Source organism: Aquila chrysaetos, chromosome 7, assembly GCF_900496995.4.
Source record: "Aquila chrysaetos chrysaetos chromosome 7, bAquChr1.4, whole genome shotgun sequence".
Lineage (NCBI taxonomy): Eukaryota > Metazoa > Chordata > Aves > Accipitriformes > Accipitridae > Aquila > Aquila chrysaetos.
The window spans coordinates 32,394,216-32,411,769 of NC_044010.1; the positions used below are offsets into that span (position 1 = coordinate 32,394,216).

Consider the following 17,554-nt stretch of genomic DNA (forward strand, 5'->3'; position numbering starts at 1 on the left):
ACGCCCCAGCGTGGGGGACGGACACGGACACGGACACGGACACGCGAGGTTGCGGCTCCGCGCAGCCGCCGCCTTGTTTCCAGACCGGCCGAGGCCGATGGCACCAAGCGAAGGGAGCAGCCCGGGCGTGGCCCGCCGGCAGGGCGCCGCCCCGACGCTTCCCCTGCAGCCCCGCGGCCGGGCGGGCTGCCGGCGGGGAACGGGAACGGGAACGGGAACGGGAACGGGAACGGGAACGGGAACGGGAACGGGAACGGCCCCGGGCTGCCGGGGCGGGCGGGAGCGCGGCGCCGCCCGGCCCCAGCCCCGGCCCCTACTAGCGGCGGCGCACCTCGGCCCGCGCCGCCAGGGGGCGCTCGGCGCCGCGGCCCGGCCGGCGGGGTGTACCATTTCCCCGCGGGGGGGGCGCGTGTGGCCCGCTCCGGGCTGGAGCGCTCACCGACAGCGGCAGCCTCCCCTGGCGGCGGGTAAAGACGAGAGCGGCCGCCGCTGGGCGGGGACAGCCGGAGCCCTCCTGCGCGGGGCTACGGGCTTCCCCCTCCCCCGCGCTGTGTTCAGTGGTATCGCCCCAGCGGCCGACTGCGGCGCGGCCGTCACCGGGCGGGAGGGGTTGTGGTTTGGGTGGTTGGTTTTTTGGTTTTTTTTTTTGCTCCCTCCTGTTGCCATAGAGACTGCGGGGTGCCGCCCCCCCCCCCCCCCGTCCCGCGCCGGGCTGGGACACGTCGCCGCCGCCGCCGCCCCGGGAGGTCTGCGGGGCCCTCCGCAGGTACGTGGGGGTGGCGGGAAGGGGAGTGCCGCCGCGGCCGGGCTCGGCGGGCGTGTGTTTGGGGAGGGGCGGGAGACGCGCGGGCACCTGGGGGTGGCGGGCATCGGGGGCCGTTGGTGGCCCGGCCGAGAGGGCAGCGCCGCCGGCGGGGGAGCCCGCCCTGTCACCGCCGCTGCCGCAGCCGGCACGGCCTCGGCGGTCCCTGCCCGGCAGGTGAGGCTGGAGGGAAGCCGCCGCGGCGGAGCCCGTCCGCGGCGGGGGGTGTCCGGGGGGGGGGGGGTGTGCCCTGAGAGGGGCGCCGTTCCCGCCGCGGCCGGGCCTGGCGCGGGGCTGCGTGCCCCCCGCTCCCGCCCCGGGGGCCTGCCAAGCCGCAGCCGGGCTGTGGAGCGATCGGCAGCCGACGGCGGGGAGCGGGGTGGGGGGGTTGCCCGCAGAGGCCCCGCAGCCCGGCGAGGCGGCGTGCCGTCCCTTGGGCTCAGCGGCGAAGCGCCCGGCTCGTTAACCTGTCTTAAGACGATGCTGAAAGTTGATGAGTAACAGTTAACGTCTTCACTGACTGAGGGAGTTTGTGACCCGGGATTCGGAAGACGTGCCTGAAGGTCACTGGCAAGCGGCTTTCGGTTTGGTTGGTTGGTTGGTTTTTTTAGTCCGCCCGCCTTTGTATATAAGCACAAATACAATCTATGTGCCATATTTAGATTATAGGGGTTTTTCAACCCTTGCTGACACCTAGCAAGTAGGTAGGTGAACATCAATGCACACTAAACCGTGAAGTCCATCGCTGCTTTTCTGTGTGGGAATACACTATTCACCTGTCTTTTCACAGCAAAGTCCAAAGAAAGTGTCTTAAGGACTGAATAAGACAATTTTTCCCCCAATTGAAGTTTTATTAGTTTGTTGGGGTTTTTTTGTTGTTGTTGAGTAGTATGTTCTATTTTACACTCAGAACCTAATTAGATTTTACTTAAATAGACCAGGTTTTAATGCTATGAGAATGCTTTAAGACATGATTTTCATAGACTATTTAGAACATCTTTAAGTGCTGTTGGTAATTTGATTGATTCCTCTTGTCTAAGTGGATTCATGTGGGCATATTGCATTTAAAAATGAAGAAATTTGATGTGTTCTGTCAGCAAAACGGCTGCCTGATTCTAAATGTTCCGGACAAATCTCTTATTTATGAACGTGGCAGCACTCTTGACTTGGCAGAGAGCTGCTAGGATACTTCCTAGCTCATGCTTTGTTCTAGGGAGTATGAATACAATCCAATAGCCCAACGATTAATGTGAGATGAGGGAAAAATTTTTTTAAATCCTTGTTGGAGCAAGGATAGCTGTATCCCAGATGAATGTTATACCCTGCAAGGCAGTGGGTTTTTTTAACTCTCTCTGCTGTGAGAAGCACTGCATACAACCTGGTGAAAACAGAAAATTAAACCTTTACTGTAGCTAAACAAATAAAACCAACCAACCATGGCTGTGATGACATTGTGTGAGAATCTTTCTTCTTTTCTTTTTTTTTTTTTTCTCTCCATAGAGGTGGATCTAGGTTGGATGACATAGGGTGGTTGTATTGGCAATGGCTGAATCCTACTCTCAGAGGATTGCAAAGGTGGCTTAAACGTGCATTTAAAATCCTTTCTCTTTTTTGGGTGCATCCAGCATTTTCTGTTTCTGAGAGTTTGCTACCAAAAATCTTACATTGATGTAGTTATCGTTTATTAAAGGATGATAAACAATTATTGATTGTATTTGGTTTTTTAATGCTGTGAGAGATGACCTGCTTAAAAGAATATAGAGGACTACATAGGTTTATTTTTGTGTCCTAACAGTAGGAAACTGACTGCATATGTCTTTCAGAACATTATAAAATGTTTTGTTATAGGACTGTGCTTTCTTTTCTGTATCAGTGATGTAGCACGGATTGACCTAAACCTGGCATTCTTAAAGCTAAGCATCTTTCTAGAACAATATTTTTATATTAGCTAACAGGAGAACTAGTGTCATAGCTAGCATAGGAGTGAAGGTATGATTTTTCAGTATGTAAAATCCAACCACGCTTGTTTCCCATTGTTCTAAAACAGGTGGGTTTTGTTTTTTTTAATCTAAATGTGTTGCAGAATATGAGAAAATCAGGCCTGAATACTTATTTTTCCTCTGTAAAAACATACGGATACTTTTTGCTGAAATAAAGGAAGATTAGAATGCATGCCTTGATGCTTTGGCACAGCAACTTAGTCTAGTACTTCAGCATCTGCTGCTGACAAGTTGAGATAGAGTTCTGAGAGCTCCTTCTGCTGGGGGCTGAGAGGCCCTTTAACAGGATTCCTCTGGAAAGTTGTATTTTGATATGAAATATTTCACATTCCGCTGCTACAGGTAACCTTTCAAAACACTGCACAGATGTTAAATTATGAAAACTATTTACTTCTCCCTAACTCCTTGTCAGCACTTTGACTGTTTATAGTGAGACTTTATATTCCTTTTTTTTGTTATTGTGTGAGAGATCCACGTGCATGGAAGGAAAAAAACATGTTTCATAAATAGGAAAATGTGACTGCAAAACTTCTAAAACAGGCAGTGGGGAGCTGGAGTCATGCCTGTTAAATTATTTTTAACTTTATGTTGAAACTTGAGCAGATGACCTGTTTATTGTGATCTGTCAGTGCTTCTACATATTTATTGTTATCTTACAGTACTTTAGGTTTGCCAGAACTTAAATGTGGGTTATCTTTTTGTAACTGTGTGCATATTTTAGTTTACCAGGAAATTCCACCTTGCTATGAGAACCAGAAATGGATCCAGAAGAGCAGGAGTTACTTGGTGATTACAGATACAGAAATTATTCTTCAGCGATTGAGAAAGCTTTGAGAAACTTTGAATCATCAAGTGAATGGGCGGATCTTATATCTTCACTTGGCAAACTCAATAAGGTACAGTGTCACAGGAATATTTTTTCATTTGTTTATTATCTTTGTATTGTTATTAACTTTTCTGTAACTTACAGTACTTAGCAAAATTGAAAATTCACTCAAGAAAAATATTAGTTCATAAGAGAAGGGTAACAGAAGCAGCTATATCAGTATCTTTCATATAAGTGTGAGAAATTCTGGTAAAACCAACAGAGATTTCCTTGAAATGGTATTTGTTGCCTTTATACAGCTAAGATAATTTAGGTTTTGCATTGAAGAAACCCTCAGGATGCTGGTTACTCGCTCTAGAGCAGCTAAAAAAGTCTTGATATAGAACAGGAGGTCACAAGTTTTAGAATATATTCTGAGTCAAAGTTTATATTTAAAGATCACATTTACTTGACCATGCCCTTCCCTTATATTTGGGGAAATAATTGATTTGCTGCTGGTGGTGTCTTTTGTATGACCATGGAAAATATGGCTGAATATAGGAAGAAAGAAAAAGACTTTTATGGGAAAACACCTAGGAATTGTGTCCTCTCCTCCTACCCAAGAAACAAGGTGTATGTTGTTTGTGTCCCCTTTGGTCTCTCTTCCTGAGTATACATGGGGCAAGAGTAGTTACAGTCATTAAGGAAACTGGGGGCGGGGGAGGAGGCAACTTCTGCAGAATTCATAAAGAAACATCTGTTGTTACCTGATAGATGCCTTGCATGCCTTTGCTGTCATTGCTAAACCTTAATTCTACAGAGATTTCAAAGGGGGGGAGAATCCATAGAATTACAGAATCATAGAATATCTCAAGTTGGAAGGGACCCATAAGAATCATCAAGTCCCAACTCCCTGTGCCTCACAGGACTACCTAAAACTAAACCATATGACTAAGAGTGTCATCCAGATGCTCCTTGAACTCTGGCAGGCTTGGTGCCATGACCACTTCCCTGGGGACCCTGTCGCAGTAACCAACCACCCTCTCAGTGAAGAACCTTTTCCTAATGTCCAATCTGAACTTCCCCTGATGCAGCTTTATTCCGTTCCCTCGTGTCCTATCGCTGGTCACCAGAGAGAGGAGATCAACACCTCCCCCTCTGCTGCCCCAAGTTGTAGACTGCTGTAAGGGCACCCCTCAACCTTCTCTTCTCCAAGCTGAACAAACCAAGTGACTTCAGCTGCTCCTTGTAAGTCTTTCCCTCAAGACCTTTTACCATCTTGATTGCCCTCCTCTGGGCACAGTCTGATAGGTTGATGTACTTCTTACATCGAGGCACCCAAAACTGCACACAGTACTCGAGGTGGGGCCACACCAATGTAGTGTAGAGTGGGACAATCCCCTCCCTCGACCAGCCAGCTGTGCTGTGCTTGATGCACCCCGAGACACATTTGGCACTTTTGGCTGCCAGGGTGCACTGTTGACTCATATTCAACTTGCCATCAACCCAAACCCCCAGATCTCTTTCCTCAGGGTTGCTCTCCAGCCTCTCGTCCCCCAGTTTGTATGTATAACCAGGATTACCCCATCCCAGGTGGAGAATCTGGCACTTGGTCTTACTAAATTTCATACGGTTGGCAATTGCCCAGCTCTCTAGTCAATCCAGATCTCTCTGTAAGGCCTCTCTACCCTCGAGGGAATCCACAGCTCCTCCTAGTTTAATATCGTCAGCAAGCTTACTTAATGTGCACTCGATTCCTGCATCCAGATCATTTATAAAAGCATTAAAGAGCACTGGCCCTAAAATTGAGCCCTGGGGAACCCCACTGCTGACTGGCTGCCAGCCTGATGTAACCCAGTTTACTGTAACCCTTGGAGCCCGACCCATCAGCCAATTGCTCAGCCAACCTATTACAGACTTGTCTAGCTGCGTGCTGGACAGTTTATCTAGAAGGATACTGTGAGAGACAGTATCAAAAGCTTTGCTAAAACCCCCAAAAAACACATTTACTGGCTTCCCTTGGTCAACTAGATGGGTGACCTTGTCATAAAAGGCAATTAATTTGGTTAAGCAGGACTTTCCCCTTGTGAACCAGTGCTGGCTATGACCAATGGTTGTGTTGTCTCTCAAGTGTTTTTCAATAACTGCCAGAATAACCTTCTCCATAATTTTACCAGGTGCTGAAGTGAGACTGACAGGCCTGTAATTACTAGGGTCTTCCTTCTTACCCTTCTTGAAAATTGGGACAACGTTTGCCAAACTGAGGGTTTTTAAGGGCAGCGGTAGGCTTTGATCTTTTATCTTGACCTAGATGAACACACTGAACTGATTAACTAACACCTATCTGAAACCCTTATTCAGGTACAGAATTGCCAAAATATATAGCAGCATAGTAGAAACCAAGAAAAAAGCTTTTAGCTGTTACATTAGTCCATCTGCTGTGGTATTTTATGGATGTAATCAGTTTAGGAGCTTAAGAATTGGTAGAGCAAATCATCCCCTGTGTTCATCTGCTTCTGTCTGTTATCTGAAAATAAGGATGATATGTCAGGGGAATGTACCACCAAAAGGAAGGTTGTGAAATAAGATGTCAATAGCTATTCTCTTAACTCCTATGATTACTTGTTCGCTTACATCCTAAAACATAAATATTGTTGTTGAGTTCTGTTAGTGTTGAGGGGGAGGGGGAGATGTCTCTAACATAAGAGCATAATATCTTCTACAGTCAATTTTGAGGGTGAATGAATGAGCAGGGAGAGAATAGGTAGGATGGAGATGATCAGCAGTATCTCAATGATTAAAATGTTTTTAAACACTGCACATGGTTATATTCAGGAACCTGGGTGTCAGTAACTGGTGTGCAGTGATGCCTATTATTAAACAAATGTGAAAATAATGAGAAGGGGAGAGATAAAAGAGGATGAGTAAGTCGGGGAGTTTCAAAAGTACTTTTCATGCTTCTAGAGTAGCATGGAAGATCTCAAGCACATGTTTCTTAAGGATCTTTGTATTGTTGACTTTAATTGTGGGTGTTCTCGCTTATATAGGTGTGATATTTTCTGAGGCTTTTTCTCCTTTAGGCAGCCTTCAACAATACTTTGCACTATTGAGTCCCACAAGTTCACACACACACACACACACACACACACACTCACACTTTTATTTCTGTAGAAGCTCAGTGGCACTACCCTTTCAATAAAAGGTCTGGAGGAAGTAGCACAGGCTCTTCCTTCTTAAAGATGAGGGAAAAAGAATGGAGGGAGCTGATCCAGATCCCTTTGACCTTGGCTGAAACAAGTGATCTTGGAGCTCTTGCTGCTGTTACTCCTGGTGAAAAGACAGCTCTGCTACTTCTTTCTATTACTACTTAGCTACCAAGGTTAAACTGAAGGTTGTTCTTCACAGTTTCTCTGTTGCTTCTATGGTTCTAACTGATGTTTCACAGTGACGACTTGAACCAGGGAAGCAATAGAGAAACTGGTTGACTTTAATCTGAATGGTCAGCCAAACGGGTCAGTTTGTAGATCTAGAAAGATTATTTTTTGTCACTTAAGGGAGATGAGCCTTATCTAACTTCAGATGACTTTGGTGTGGACAGCTTCACCTTGAATCACTTTTAGGCAGGGAGAGGAATAAGGAGTTTGGGGTTTTTTTGTTGTTGTTGTGACTCATCTCTTACTATTTAAAGTAGGTCAGATGACTTCTGTCCTAAAATTGCGTATGTTCCTCACTGGTATTATAGGGAGCCTGAGGTGAGTTACTACAGTTTTGCCCATGTTTTTTAGCTGACCTAGGCTTCTAAGGCTAGGTAAGATGAATCTCCCCTGTAGTGTTCTGAACAGAACTGCAAGTACCAAGTGTGAGCGTGAGTGAAGGATGGAGAGAAACTGCATTTTTCTGACAAAAGCTAGAATTGGCAGAATTTGCTAATTATGCTGCACCCTGAGTTTGTAAGGGAAAGATTTGGGGATTTTAATGTGTACAGTATTGGGTGTTATGCATCAACATGGTGAAGGAGAAACAGTGGAAAGTAATGTTTATAAATACTTACAGAAGAATATAAATGGATGCAAACAGGTGGATTAAACAGGCAGTAAATATGGGTGTTAATGTTTTAAAGAGGGGCTTCAGATTTGCCCTAAAACTTACTCATATCCCACTTGTAAATCTCTCTCTGTGCTTTGCTTCTGTTCAGGCTCTAGTTACTATAAACCAGTCATTTAGTAGTTGCAGCCTAGGCTGCTCTATGCTTCAAGAAACAGGATTATTCTCATCTTAGTACTGTTCATGGATACAGCTTTGAACCATGTTTTTATTGTTTTTGCAAATCTGCATATGTTCACTGTTTGGAAAGCAATGTTTCATGACTAAGGTTTTCAGATGTTTGGTACAGATTGCTGCATCCAGAATACAGTAATCCTTTTTCAATTGTCTTGGTGCTAAAACGTGATTGTGCTATTGCAGATTTTGCCAGCTTGTTCCAATGTTTTAAAAGGATACAACTCCGCAAAATCACTTCAATACTTTGATAGAAAAAAATGCTGGGGGGGAGGGGTGTTGTCTTTTTAAACCTAGAAATAGGTGGTGGTTCAGCATATGTGGGCTTGTCAGTGAAATAGGTGCTTTCAACATCATTTTCTTATCCAAAATGCTTGTCACTGTCCATTCAGAGTATAAACAGATATGTATGTTATATAAAATACATATAAAAGTATTAATGTAGGGGAAACTTCAGCCAATTAAGAGGCTAAAAATATTATGAATTTAGGAAAATCCAAGTGCATAGATTGCATTAGGGTTTTTAATCCAGATTATAGGCATGTATTTTCTAGAAATTTTAACTCTGGGTGCAGGCAAGCAGTAGATGAGTGGCAGAGTTTGCAAAATGATGAACTGAGCAGTAGTAAATATTGGATTCCACAGCCTGCTTTTGTAAGGAAACTATGAAAGGAGGTTTTCAAAAAAGTCTCTGAAATTTACTGACTCAATAAATCTCACTGGGTTTTTGGCAAGTGAATATTAAACTCCCCTGTTTGTTCATTTAATCCATATATATAAAAAACCAACAACAAAAAAAAAACCCCAATCAACCTACCAAAAAAACCCCAACTTGCATCTGTTTGACAAGAATAATGGACAGGATTTTCCCATGCATATTTGCAGAAATACCTCTGTCAACAGTTTTTAACAGCATTTGGATATTGGTAGTATGGAACTTGCACGGAAGCTTTACTAGTGACTGTAGCCACTGAGCCTGGCTGGCAAGCAGCATCCCTTTTCTGAGCAAGATGTTAATTTATAATTATTGTTCACCATGAAAACAAAATATTATAAACTTTGAAAAATCAGTTTTTCTAGAAGGATTTATTTAATGCTTACAGCATGATGGACTTGCTCAGTAATGACAGCAATGTTTCTCTAAAAGAGGCTTTCAAACTGCTTTTTATCCTTGGACATAACTGTGTAAATGCACAAATTATAAGTTCTTACAATGCTAATTTTTAGTCTTTAGTTTGCAATTTCAAAGTAATTTTTTTTTTATTTGACTTTCAGTAGAAAATAAGTATCTTACTTTTTGTTTCTGTAGGCTTTTCTTGCTTCAAAAACTTAAAGGTGAATATGATCTCAACCAAACACTTGCTCTGTTTGGAGGAGAAGGGGAAAGAGCACAAAAGTCATTGCAGCTGCACAACTATTGTTTGTTTCAGTAGTAACACTTAATGTTACAGTATGTCTGTTCTTGAGGGGAGAGAAGAGAAGGATTCTTCTGAAATATGGAATTAATGAGCATAGCCTTTAATTACACCAGTTGCTTCATATGAGAACTCTGACTGCCATGGCTTTATAACAACTGTTGGCTGAATTACAAACACAAGCACCACTTGCCTTCTGTTGAAGGCAAGCCTTATATCTTTGCCTCCTAATTGCTTTATGGAACTTCACCACACCCGATGCGCAAATGCAATGTGCAGGACTAGGGATATTTTATACGGTTTTTTTCCCCCTTTTTTAATATAACTCCAGCTCCTAGTTTACAGTTTCCTTACAACCACCTTTGAACTTTGTGCCGCTATTTTTATGGAAGCTGGAGCTCTGTTTAGAATTTTTCTTACTTGGAAAATGAAGCAATGGAAAATGGAATCACAGGCTCTCCTGCCCCTCTCCTCCCAACCACTGTGGTCTAAAACAAGAGTTATAGTATCTCCTAGTTGAAGATAATCTTATAAATTGATGTACATGCAGCATTTTTCTGGAATTCTAGTTATGTAAATAAAAATATTTACTTAATTTGCTTGGGTTTTTTATGTCTAGGAAAATTGATCTAACTGACATCTAGTGATGCTATAAAGCAGTGCAGAATGACTTAAACAAGTAACTGTGGAAAAGAATATTCCTCTGTGTGTGTGTGTATCTGTGTTTTATTTTAAGGCACATATATACACTGCTGCAAAGAATAGATAGTCTTCCCTTTCTACCCTTTATAGCCCACATTCAAAGAAACTCTGAGCATGCTTATGCATTAGAAAATGTTCAGTGTGTGTAATGTATTCTCTAGTCAGTTATAAAGAAAAAGAACCTGTAAAATGTTGAAAACTGGACATGCGCATGGGCACAAGTCATTACTTTTCATGTCTCATTTTTTCCTGACTTACTGATTAAAGTCTTTATTTTAAAAGCCAGTGGTAGTTTTCTGGGATTGTTGATTTCTCACTGATTTGTGAAAACCAAACCCTGGGATGATATATTAAGCATGGAGTGCTTGCTGGCAGTTCAGGCTTCTCAAGCCAACCCTTGCTAGGAGTTCCAGTGACATTTTACGCTTCTGCCACCATAACTGCTCATGTGGAAAGCAGTTGGAGACGAGGAAAAGTAGATCATGGGTGGGCTTCAGCCCATATGGAACTGAACACAGCCAAATTAAGCTCACAAGAATCAAAAGAATGGGTGAATAATAGATGTCGAAACTTGTGAGCAGAGTTATCCACCTGCAGTCGTTAGTGTTGGATTCTGAATGTGGAAGCAGTGGTTTGGGATGGGATCTTTATCTGCATACAGTGCCAATGATACCAGGCTTGCTACCACAACATTTAACTACCTGTAACAGCTGAAATTATAATGGCATTTCAGCAGTCCTAGATCTCTCAGACAACTCATTCTTTTTTTCAGTTGTGGGAGCTCAGGATATTTAAAAATCAAGCTTCTTAGCTTTGCCTGTCGGCTCACAGAAACAAACTGGCATTTGGAAATACATATATTATCATGTCACTCTTATTTAAATGAACAGTTTTAGATCTGTCTGCTAAGTAAAGTCTTTCAACCCTTTTAAAGTTCTTTGAGCACTGCAGTTCTGGGGAAGCTGTTAAGGATCCTAACCTTTCAGCAAAGTGACAGCCAGCCCACCTCTGCTGGAATGGCTCTTGATGCAACTGCAGTCTTCTAATATATTGCAGTGTGTTTTAAAATCCCTTGCATCTGCTGGAAGATCAGAGACAACTGTTAACCAGGAACACCCACCCTTGAGAAGAATTGTAGCTTGTGTCCAGTTGTGTATTTCTTCAACCCAAGTCAGAAAAAAAGACTACATGCTTTTGAGAAGGGAGTTTCATCTCCAAATTGTTCTGATGTGATGGGCAGAAACTCTCCTCAGCTTATGTATGAGGATCATAATAAATGTCTTCAAATCTTGCTTCCTGTACAGAGATGTCTTCTGATTCTTTAGGTGAAGCAGTATCGTTGGCACATGTACATAAATGTAGTCTTGTTCTAAGTTAGTCTTACCTGCTGGAATCTGGTCATGTGAAGGTTTCGGATACACCCAGGAGAAATACTTAACACTGAGTTATCCCTGCATATCCACCATTCAACTCCTAAGAAGCCTGGAGTATTTTTTCTTCTTCTGACTACATGTTTTGCTTCGCTGTCCCTGATGTTTGGGGAAGGAGAGTTCTTATTTGCTGGTGGAGATTTACATCCTTAGGAAATGAAATAAGGCAAACAAGACTTTTTTTATGAGATGGCGTTATTCCTGTAATGGATCAGATTCCCTGTGTAATAAACAGTGAATGTTTTAATTTTCTACCTAGTTGATATTTCAATTTTAACTGATAGAATATTAAGATATTATGTGTTCAATTTTAAGATTGAGGGGAAAAATGTTTACCACTTGCATATTTTTTTTGTAATTGCCTTGTTTTATATATACAGAAGGCGTGGGCAAATATACAAACATACCAACCAATATAAACAGAATGTTTCAAAGTCCAGCTTTCAAGCAGTCTTCAAATATATTACACATATTAAGGATTTCAATCTTTAACATTGAAATAATATTACTCATGTAATATATGAGTAAATGTTTCAAATATAAAAGGTATAAAAAGTTATAAAGGATAACTCCACAAATATAACCTGTTTTAGTTTCATATGTGAAATATTGCTGTATTCTTGGATTCTAGTCTTTAGTACCTATTAAAATGTAGATCTCCTGCTCATAGTGGGGGAGGGAAGGAAGGAAATTAATTGGCTCTAAACGGCATCTGTACTGTGTGCATTTAAGAATGGTGTGACCTTTCTATTTACTGTTGTTACAAACTATCAGCCTTTTTCTTCCTGAGTAAGTTTTATTTACTAACAGCTGGTCTCTTAGTTTAGGCAGGGCAGCAAATGGGAGAAATAATTCAATAGTAGTCTCACAGACTCTAGCTTCTCATGCCCACCAGCTGCAGTCTTAAACGATAAGTTGCACACACCTTTGAAAGATGATGGGTTTTATCTCTTCCTCTTACTGCTGATGAGAGTATTCAGCATTCAAGTGAATGCCCTGATCATTGCTGAACTGTTTTGGTTTTTTTCTTGGAAATGAGCAAGAAAAGGTTAGTTCACTTGTCTGCTGCTTTTTTCAAAACCCTTTTTCAGGCAGGATAGAAGAACCTCAAGTTTTAAAACAATTACATAGGATAAGACCATGATTTAACCTTTGGGAGAGTCAAGAACTTGCCTAATCCTGAAAAATCCCAAATGTCAATCTGCAGTGAAACTTCCATTTGCCTTAGCAGACAGTGATCAAAGGCTAAAGTGCCATTTACTTGCAACTTCTTTTTTTAATTGTGTCTGAATTGAAGAGACATACTTAATTCCCTGCTGAAATGCATGCATGGTTCAAGGAAAAGTAATCTTTTCAAACAAAGGTGCTACAGTTTGTTTTTTCCAGAGAACTGTCTTGTCGGCATGTCATGGTTTAACCCCAGCCAACAACTAAGCACCACTCAGCTGCTGTCTCGCTCTTCCCCCCACTGTGGTGGGATGGGGAGGAGAATTAGGAAAAAAAGTAGAACTCGTGTGTTAAGAACAGTTTAATAATTGCAATAAAATAAAATATTAATAATAGTAGTAGTAATAATGAAAAGAGAGATAAAAGAGAGAGAGAAATAAAACCCCAGAAAAGACAAGTGATGCACAATGCAATTGCTCACCACCCACTGACTGATGGCCGAGCAGTGATCAGCCCCTCCCAGCCACCTCCCTCCAGTTCATATACTGGGCATGATGTCCTGTGGTATGGAATATCCCTTTGGCTAGTTCGGGTCAGCTGTCCTGCCCATGCTCCCTCCCAGCTTCTTGTGCACCTGCTTGCTGACAGAGCATGGGAAACTGAAAAATCCTTAACTTTGGATAAGCGCTACTTAGCAACAACTAAAACATCAGTGTGTTATCAACATTATTCTCATACTAAATCCAAAATACAGCACTGTACCAGCTACTAGGAAGAAAATTAACTGTCCCAGCCGAAACCAGGACACTGCAATGCTTATTTAACTATTTCCTGTCTTGAAGATCTTTTACTTATATGTCAATATAGTGGGTGTAGTTAATAAAGCTTACTGACTGTAGCCACACAGAATTACAAATAACTTCTCTAAGATGTTATTGTCCCATTTAATCATGCCTGCTTTGGTTGGAAGGTTTTTTGTTTATGTTTCAGCTATATGTGAAATGAAAATTTATGAGGAAAGATAGTTATTCTTACTTTATTCCCTGTACTTAAAAGCTAAGATGCTCTTCTTGTCACTTCCCTACTTCCGCTGGAGATGGGATAAGGGTACCCTGTCCTGTCCTTTGACTTCCTTTTCCAGCCTCTAAGCAAAGCAAGACCAGACTTTTCTAGATTGTTCATGACTGATTCCATATGAAAACTCAGTTGCAGAATTCTGCTGTTTCAGTGTTAACAAAATGCATTTATGAGAGAAAACTCTTGAATGCATTTATTTCTTCTTAGAGTGCTAGTAGGAAACCTTTGTCATACAGCCATCATATACATCATGGTTTATATTATAGCTGTTTATTCTCATCTCCTTTCTTCCACAGGCTCTTCAGAGTAACTTGAAGTATTCTCTGTTGCCAAGACGGCTGATAATCAGTAAAAGATTATCTCAGTGTTTGCATCCAGCACTACCTAGTGGAGTACATTTAAAGGCATTAGAAACCTATGAAATAATCTTTAAAATTATTGGGACAAAATGGCTTGCCAAGGATTTATTCTTGTACAGGTAAACTTTTGTTTAAAAGCATTTGCGTTTCACAGTCTATTTTAATTAACTAATTTTTTTATTTTTTTTTTTTTTAAAAAGCTCTGGTTTGTTTCCTCTGCTGGCAAATGCAGCAATGTCAGTGAGGCCTGTTCTCCTTGGTTTGTATGAGAAATACTTTCTTCCTCTCCAAAAGTCCCTCCTGCCTGGTCTTCAAGCCTTTCTAATTGGACTGCTGCCTGGATTGGAAGAAGGATCAGAAATTTATGACAGGTGAGAACTAATATTAATTTAAAAGCAATATACAGTATTTTGCTTTCCTAGGGAATTCTCAAGGAATTTCTGTCAGCTTTCTATATAGCAGGCTTGATAAAAGAGCTTCTAAGGGTGGAAGAATGGTGAGTCCCTGGAAAATGCAATGAATAGTGCTACAGTAGAAAAACCCTTTCCCCTTCTATTTTCATCTCAGGAGAGAAGAGGAAAAGGAGGGTTAAAAATGGATGTGCTGAGCGAAAGGAGTAAAAACTATTTCTTAAAGCTCCTCTGAACTCCTAAATAATTAACCTGACTCCCCAAACCACTGCTCTGTCGATAAATTCTATTTAAATATTGTAACACAAGAGAGCATATGAATTCTTTCCAGTATTTCTGTACCAGATACTTACCCTCAGGTTCTGAAAACATGAGCAAGAGGCAACTCTTATAAAATCTATTGTGGAAAAAATTTTCTCTCTCACTCTTGGGTGGCCCTGGCAGTAATGGCAATGGTATTCAGTACGATAAAGTCAGGATCAGGAAGTGTGCTGAGAAGAGCAGCTCAGCACTCGTTTGTGTAGTGGTTTTACTTCAGTTATCAGAACTGTTTTGTAAGATCTTACAAGAACTCAACAACTGTAGGTTTCATCCAAATGTTTCTTTGCTTAAAGAGTCACCAAACGTTGCATTGTTTATGTACTTCCTTCTGTATTACCAATCTGGATGTGTTGGCTGTTCTCTCTGCCCTTTTTGAATCTTAAATAGCTGTCTGTACACTTTAAAAAAAAAAAAAAAAGCAAGATGTGCTAGGCTGCATAGATTACCATTTATAAGCAAAATACTTCTATGTCTAATGCCTTTTTTTAAAAACAAGTATTAAATTGAAGGCTTATATCAATTGCTGGAGCGGCTAAGAGTAGATTGCATGTGTTCCCAGTTTGGTGAGTAGCATTCAGTTACCAATTCCAGAACATCATATCTATGGACAACTATATACCTCTTATACATCTGCTGCAGAAATATTAATTTTAGTATGTGCTTTTTGTCAGGCAGGCTTGTAAATGATGGTGTATAGTTTTCACTTTCCTACAGCACTAGCTCCTGGGGACTTGGGGGAGAAAGGGGATCCTTTGGAACTAAATCTCCTGTCTATCTGAAGACTTTTTAGGGAGACTGAGCTTATTTTGAAACTGACTAAATTTGAAGTAGTGAGTTAATGGGAACTGCAGATTAACTTCCAAGGTCCGACTTCTGGTTTTATACCTTTTTCCCCTATTCTTGATGGCACTGTTTTCCTCTTTGCCTTGAACAAACAGGATCACAGACAGGAACTGACTGTATATTTCACTGTGAAAGATTTATGCTAAAATTAATTTAATGTTATTTTGTGAAATATAAAAATTACATGAGAAAGTCTTTCTTTAGTTTACTCATCATAATGATTCTGGTGCAAGAAAGGTAGACCAAGATAGTGTTGGAAGATGTATTAGATTAATTTTAAATTCAGCTTCATGAGATACTTTCCACTGAAGGTTTTCAGAATCTTCAACACTGACGACTAACACTAATACATCCCCTGCTGTTCCTGAAAGTGGCGGAAGTACTAGCTTAGGTCATGCTTCAGCCTAGACACTATTTCCTTCTTAAACACACACATATGCATGAGTTTGCATGGACACACACACAGAGACACGAAATGGAAAAGAAAAAATGGCTTGAGGGCTACTTTACAAAGAAATGCAAAAGAACATCAGATTTTGTGGGGGAGGGGGGATCTTTCTTCTCTGCTGGAATTCTTCCTCTTTTCTCACTTCTCCATTCCTCACATGAGGTTTTAACCCCTACGTTATAGTAAAATACTGGAGTACTGACAGGGTTGCCAAAGCAGTCAGTCATAGGACCTCCAATATGATTGCCTGAAACTAATTTCAGTGTACCGGTCCGATGTGCAATAACTGACGTGTGTTATTTTATCTCATGTTTTCCTTCGTTCAGTGACTTACAGATTGAGCCCACTCATTTGTAAGAACAAATATGTAGGATATCTTCCAGTTCCCAGACTGTAAAAATTGGCTTTCAGAGTTTAGCATCAGCTTAAATTAATTCCAATTCAGCATTGCACACCTCTCACCATAAATATCTTGCAATCAGAGCTACTGCAGTAATTTGGTCAGAGCTTAATGTTTGCAGATAATTACTGGAGAAGTTTCCAAAGTATGCACAGAAATTTTGTTTCAGTGAGTGTGCACAGTGACAAAGGATTGAGTGTTTTTTTATTGTTTTTGTACAATCAGATGCGGCCATCTTCACACGTAAAGGGCAATACTGATAATACAAAGATGAGGAAATTAAATAATTTATGTCAACTACAATACTAATTCTGTGTGTAATTTCCTTTATGGTATAAAACTGAACTAACAAAAATCTATTTTCTCATGTCAAATATATTTCCATACAGAACAGATGCTGTGCTTGTGAAGCTCTCATTGTTGATGGGCCAAGAAGTGTTCTATGGAGCACTCTGGGGTGGTGTCCTGGTCAGCCCATCCATCAGGCTGCCTGCTTCTCTTTTTGTTGTCAGTCATATCAACAGAGAGCTGTCTGGAAAACAGCAGAAGTACATGCTTGGCGCTGATTATAAGCTCACAGTAAGTTCATTGCACTCGTAGAACAGTCTTATCCACCATAATACCAGCACACTAGCAGATTGTGCCTCCTCCGTAATAAATTAGGACAACATGCTGTGCTGGTTTTGGCTGGAATAGAGTCAATTTTCTTCATAGTAGCTAGTATGGGCTATGTTTTGGATTTGTGCTGAGCAGTGCTTACACAGAGTCAAGGCCTCTTCTACTTCTCACACCACAAGGATGCTGGGGGTGCACAAGAAGTTGGGAGGGGACACAGCTGACCCCAACTGACCAAAGGGATATTCCAGACCATATGACATCCTACTCAGCATATAAAGCTGGGGAAAGAAGAAGGAAGGGGGTGACATTCGGAGTTATGGCGTTTTGTCTTCCCAAGTAACCATTACATGTGATGGAGCCCTGCTTTCCTGGAGATGGCTGAACACCTGCCTGCTGATTGGAAGTGGTGAATGGATTCCTTGTTTTGCTTTGCTTGCACGCATGGCTTTTGCTTTACCCCTATTAAACTGTCTTTATCT

At 41.6% G+C, this 17,554-nt stretch overlaps 1 protein-coding gene across 17 annotated transcripts in view; it reads left to right on the forward strand.

Moving 5' to 3' along the window:
- The first annotated feature begins 389 nt into the window (after positions 1 to 389).
- DOP1B (DOP1 leucine zipper like protein B) overlaps positions 390 to 17,554 on the forward strand; it is a 53,568-nt gene continuing 36,403 nt past the window's right edge. For 10 of the 17 annotated variants that reach the window (XR_005932820.1, XR_005932821.1, XR_005932827.1 and 7 more), the window contains exons 1-5: positions 390 to 766; positions 3,524 to 3,698; positions 13,973 to 14,154; positions 14,236 to 14,406; positions 16,847 to 17,036. Coding sequence is in view for 7 of the 17 variants with exons in the window: in XM_030019885.2 (XP_029875745.1) it covers positions 3,561 to 3,698; positions 13,973 to 14,154; positions 14,236 to 14,406; positions 16,847 to 17,036 (681 nt within the window). In the remaining 10 variants the exon portion in view is untranslated. Of the gene's footprint in view, positions 767 to 861; positions 980 to 2,322; positions 2,378 to 2,885; positions 3,145 to 3,523; positions 3,699 to 13,972; positions 14,155 to 14,235; positions 14,407 to 16,846; positions 17,037 to 17,554 lie in introns of those variants that run through there. The other 7 variants (XM_030019885.2, XM_030019888.2, XM_030019887.2 and 4 more) reach the window with 5 other exon arrangements.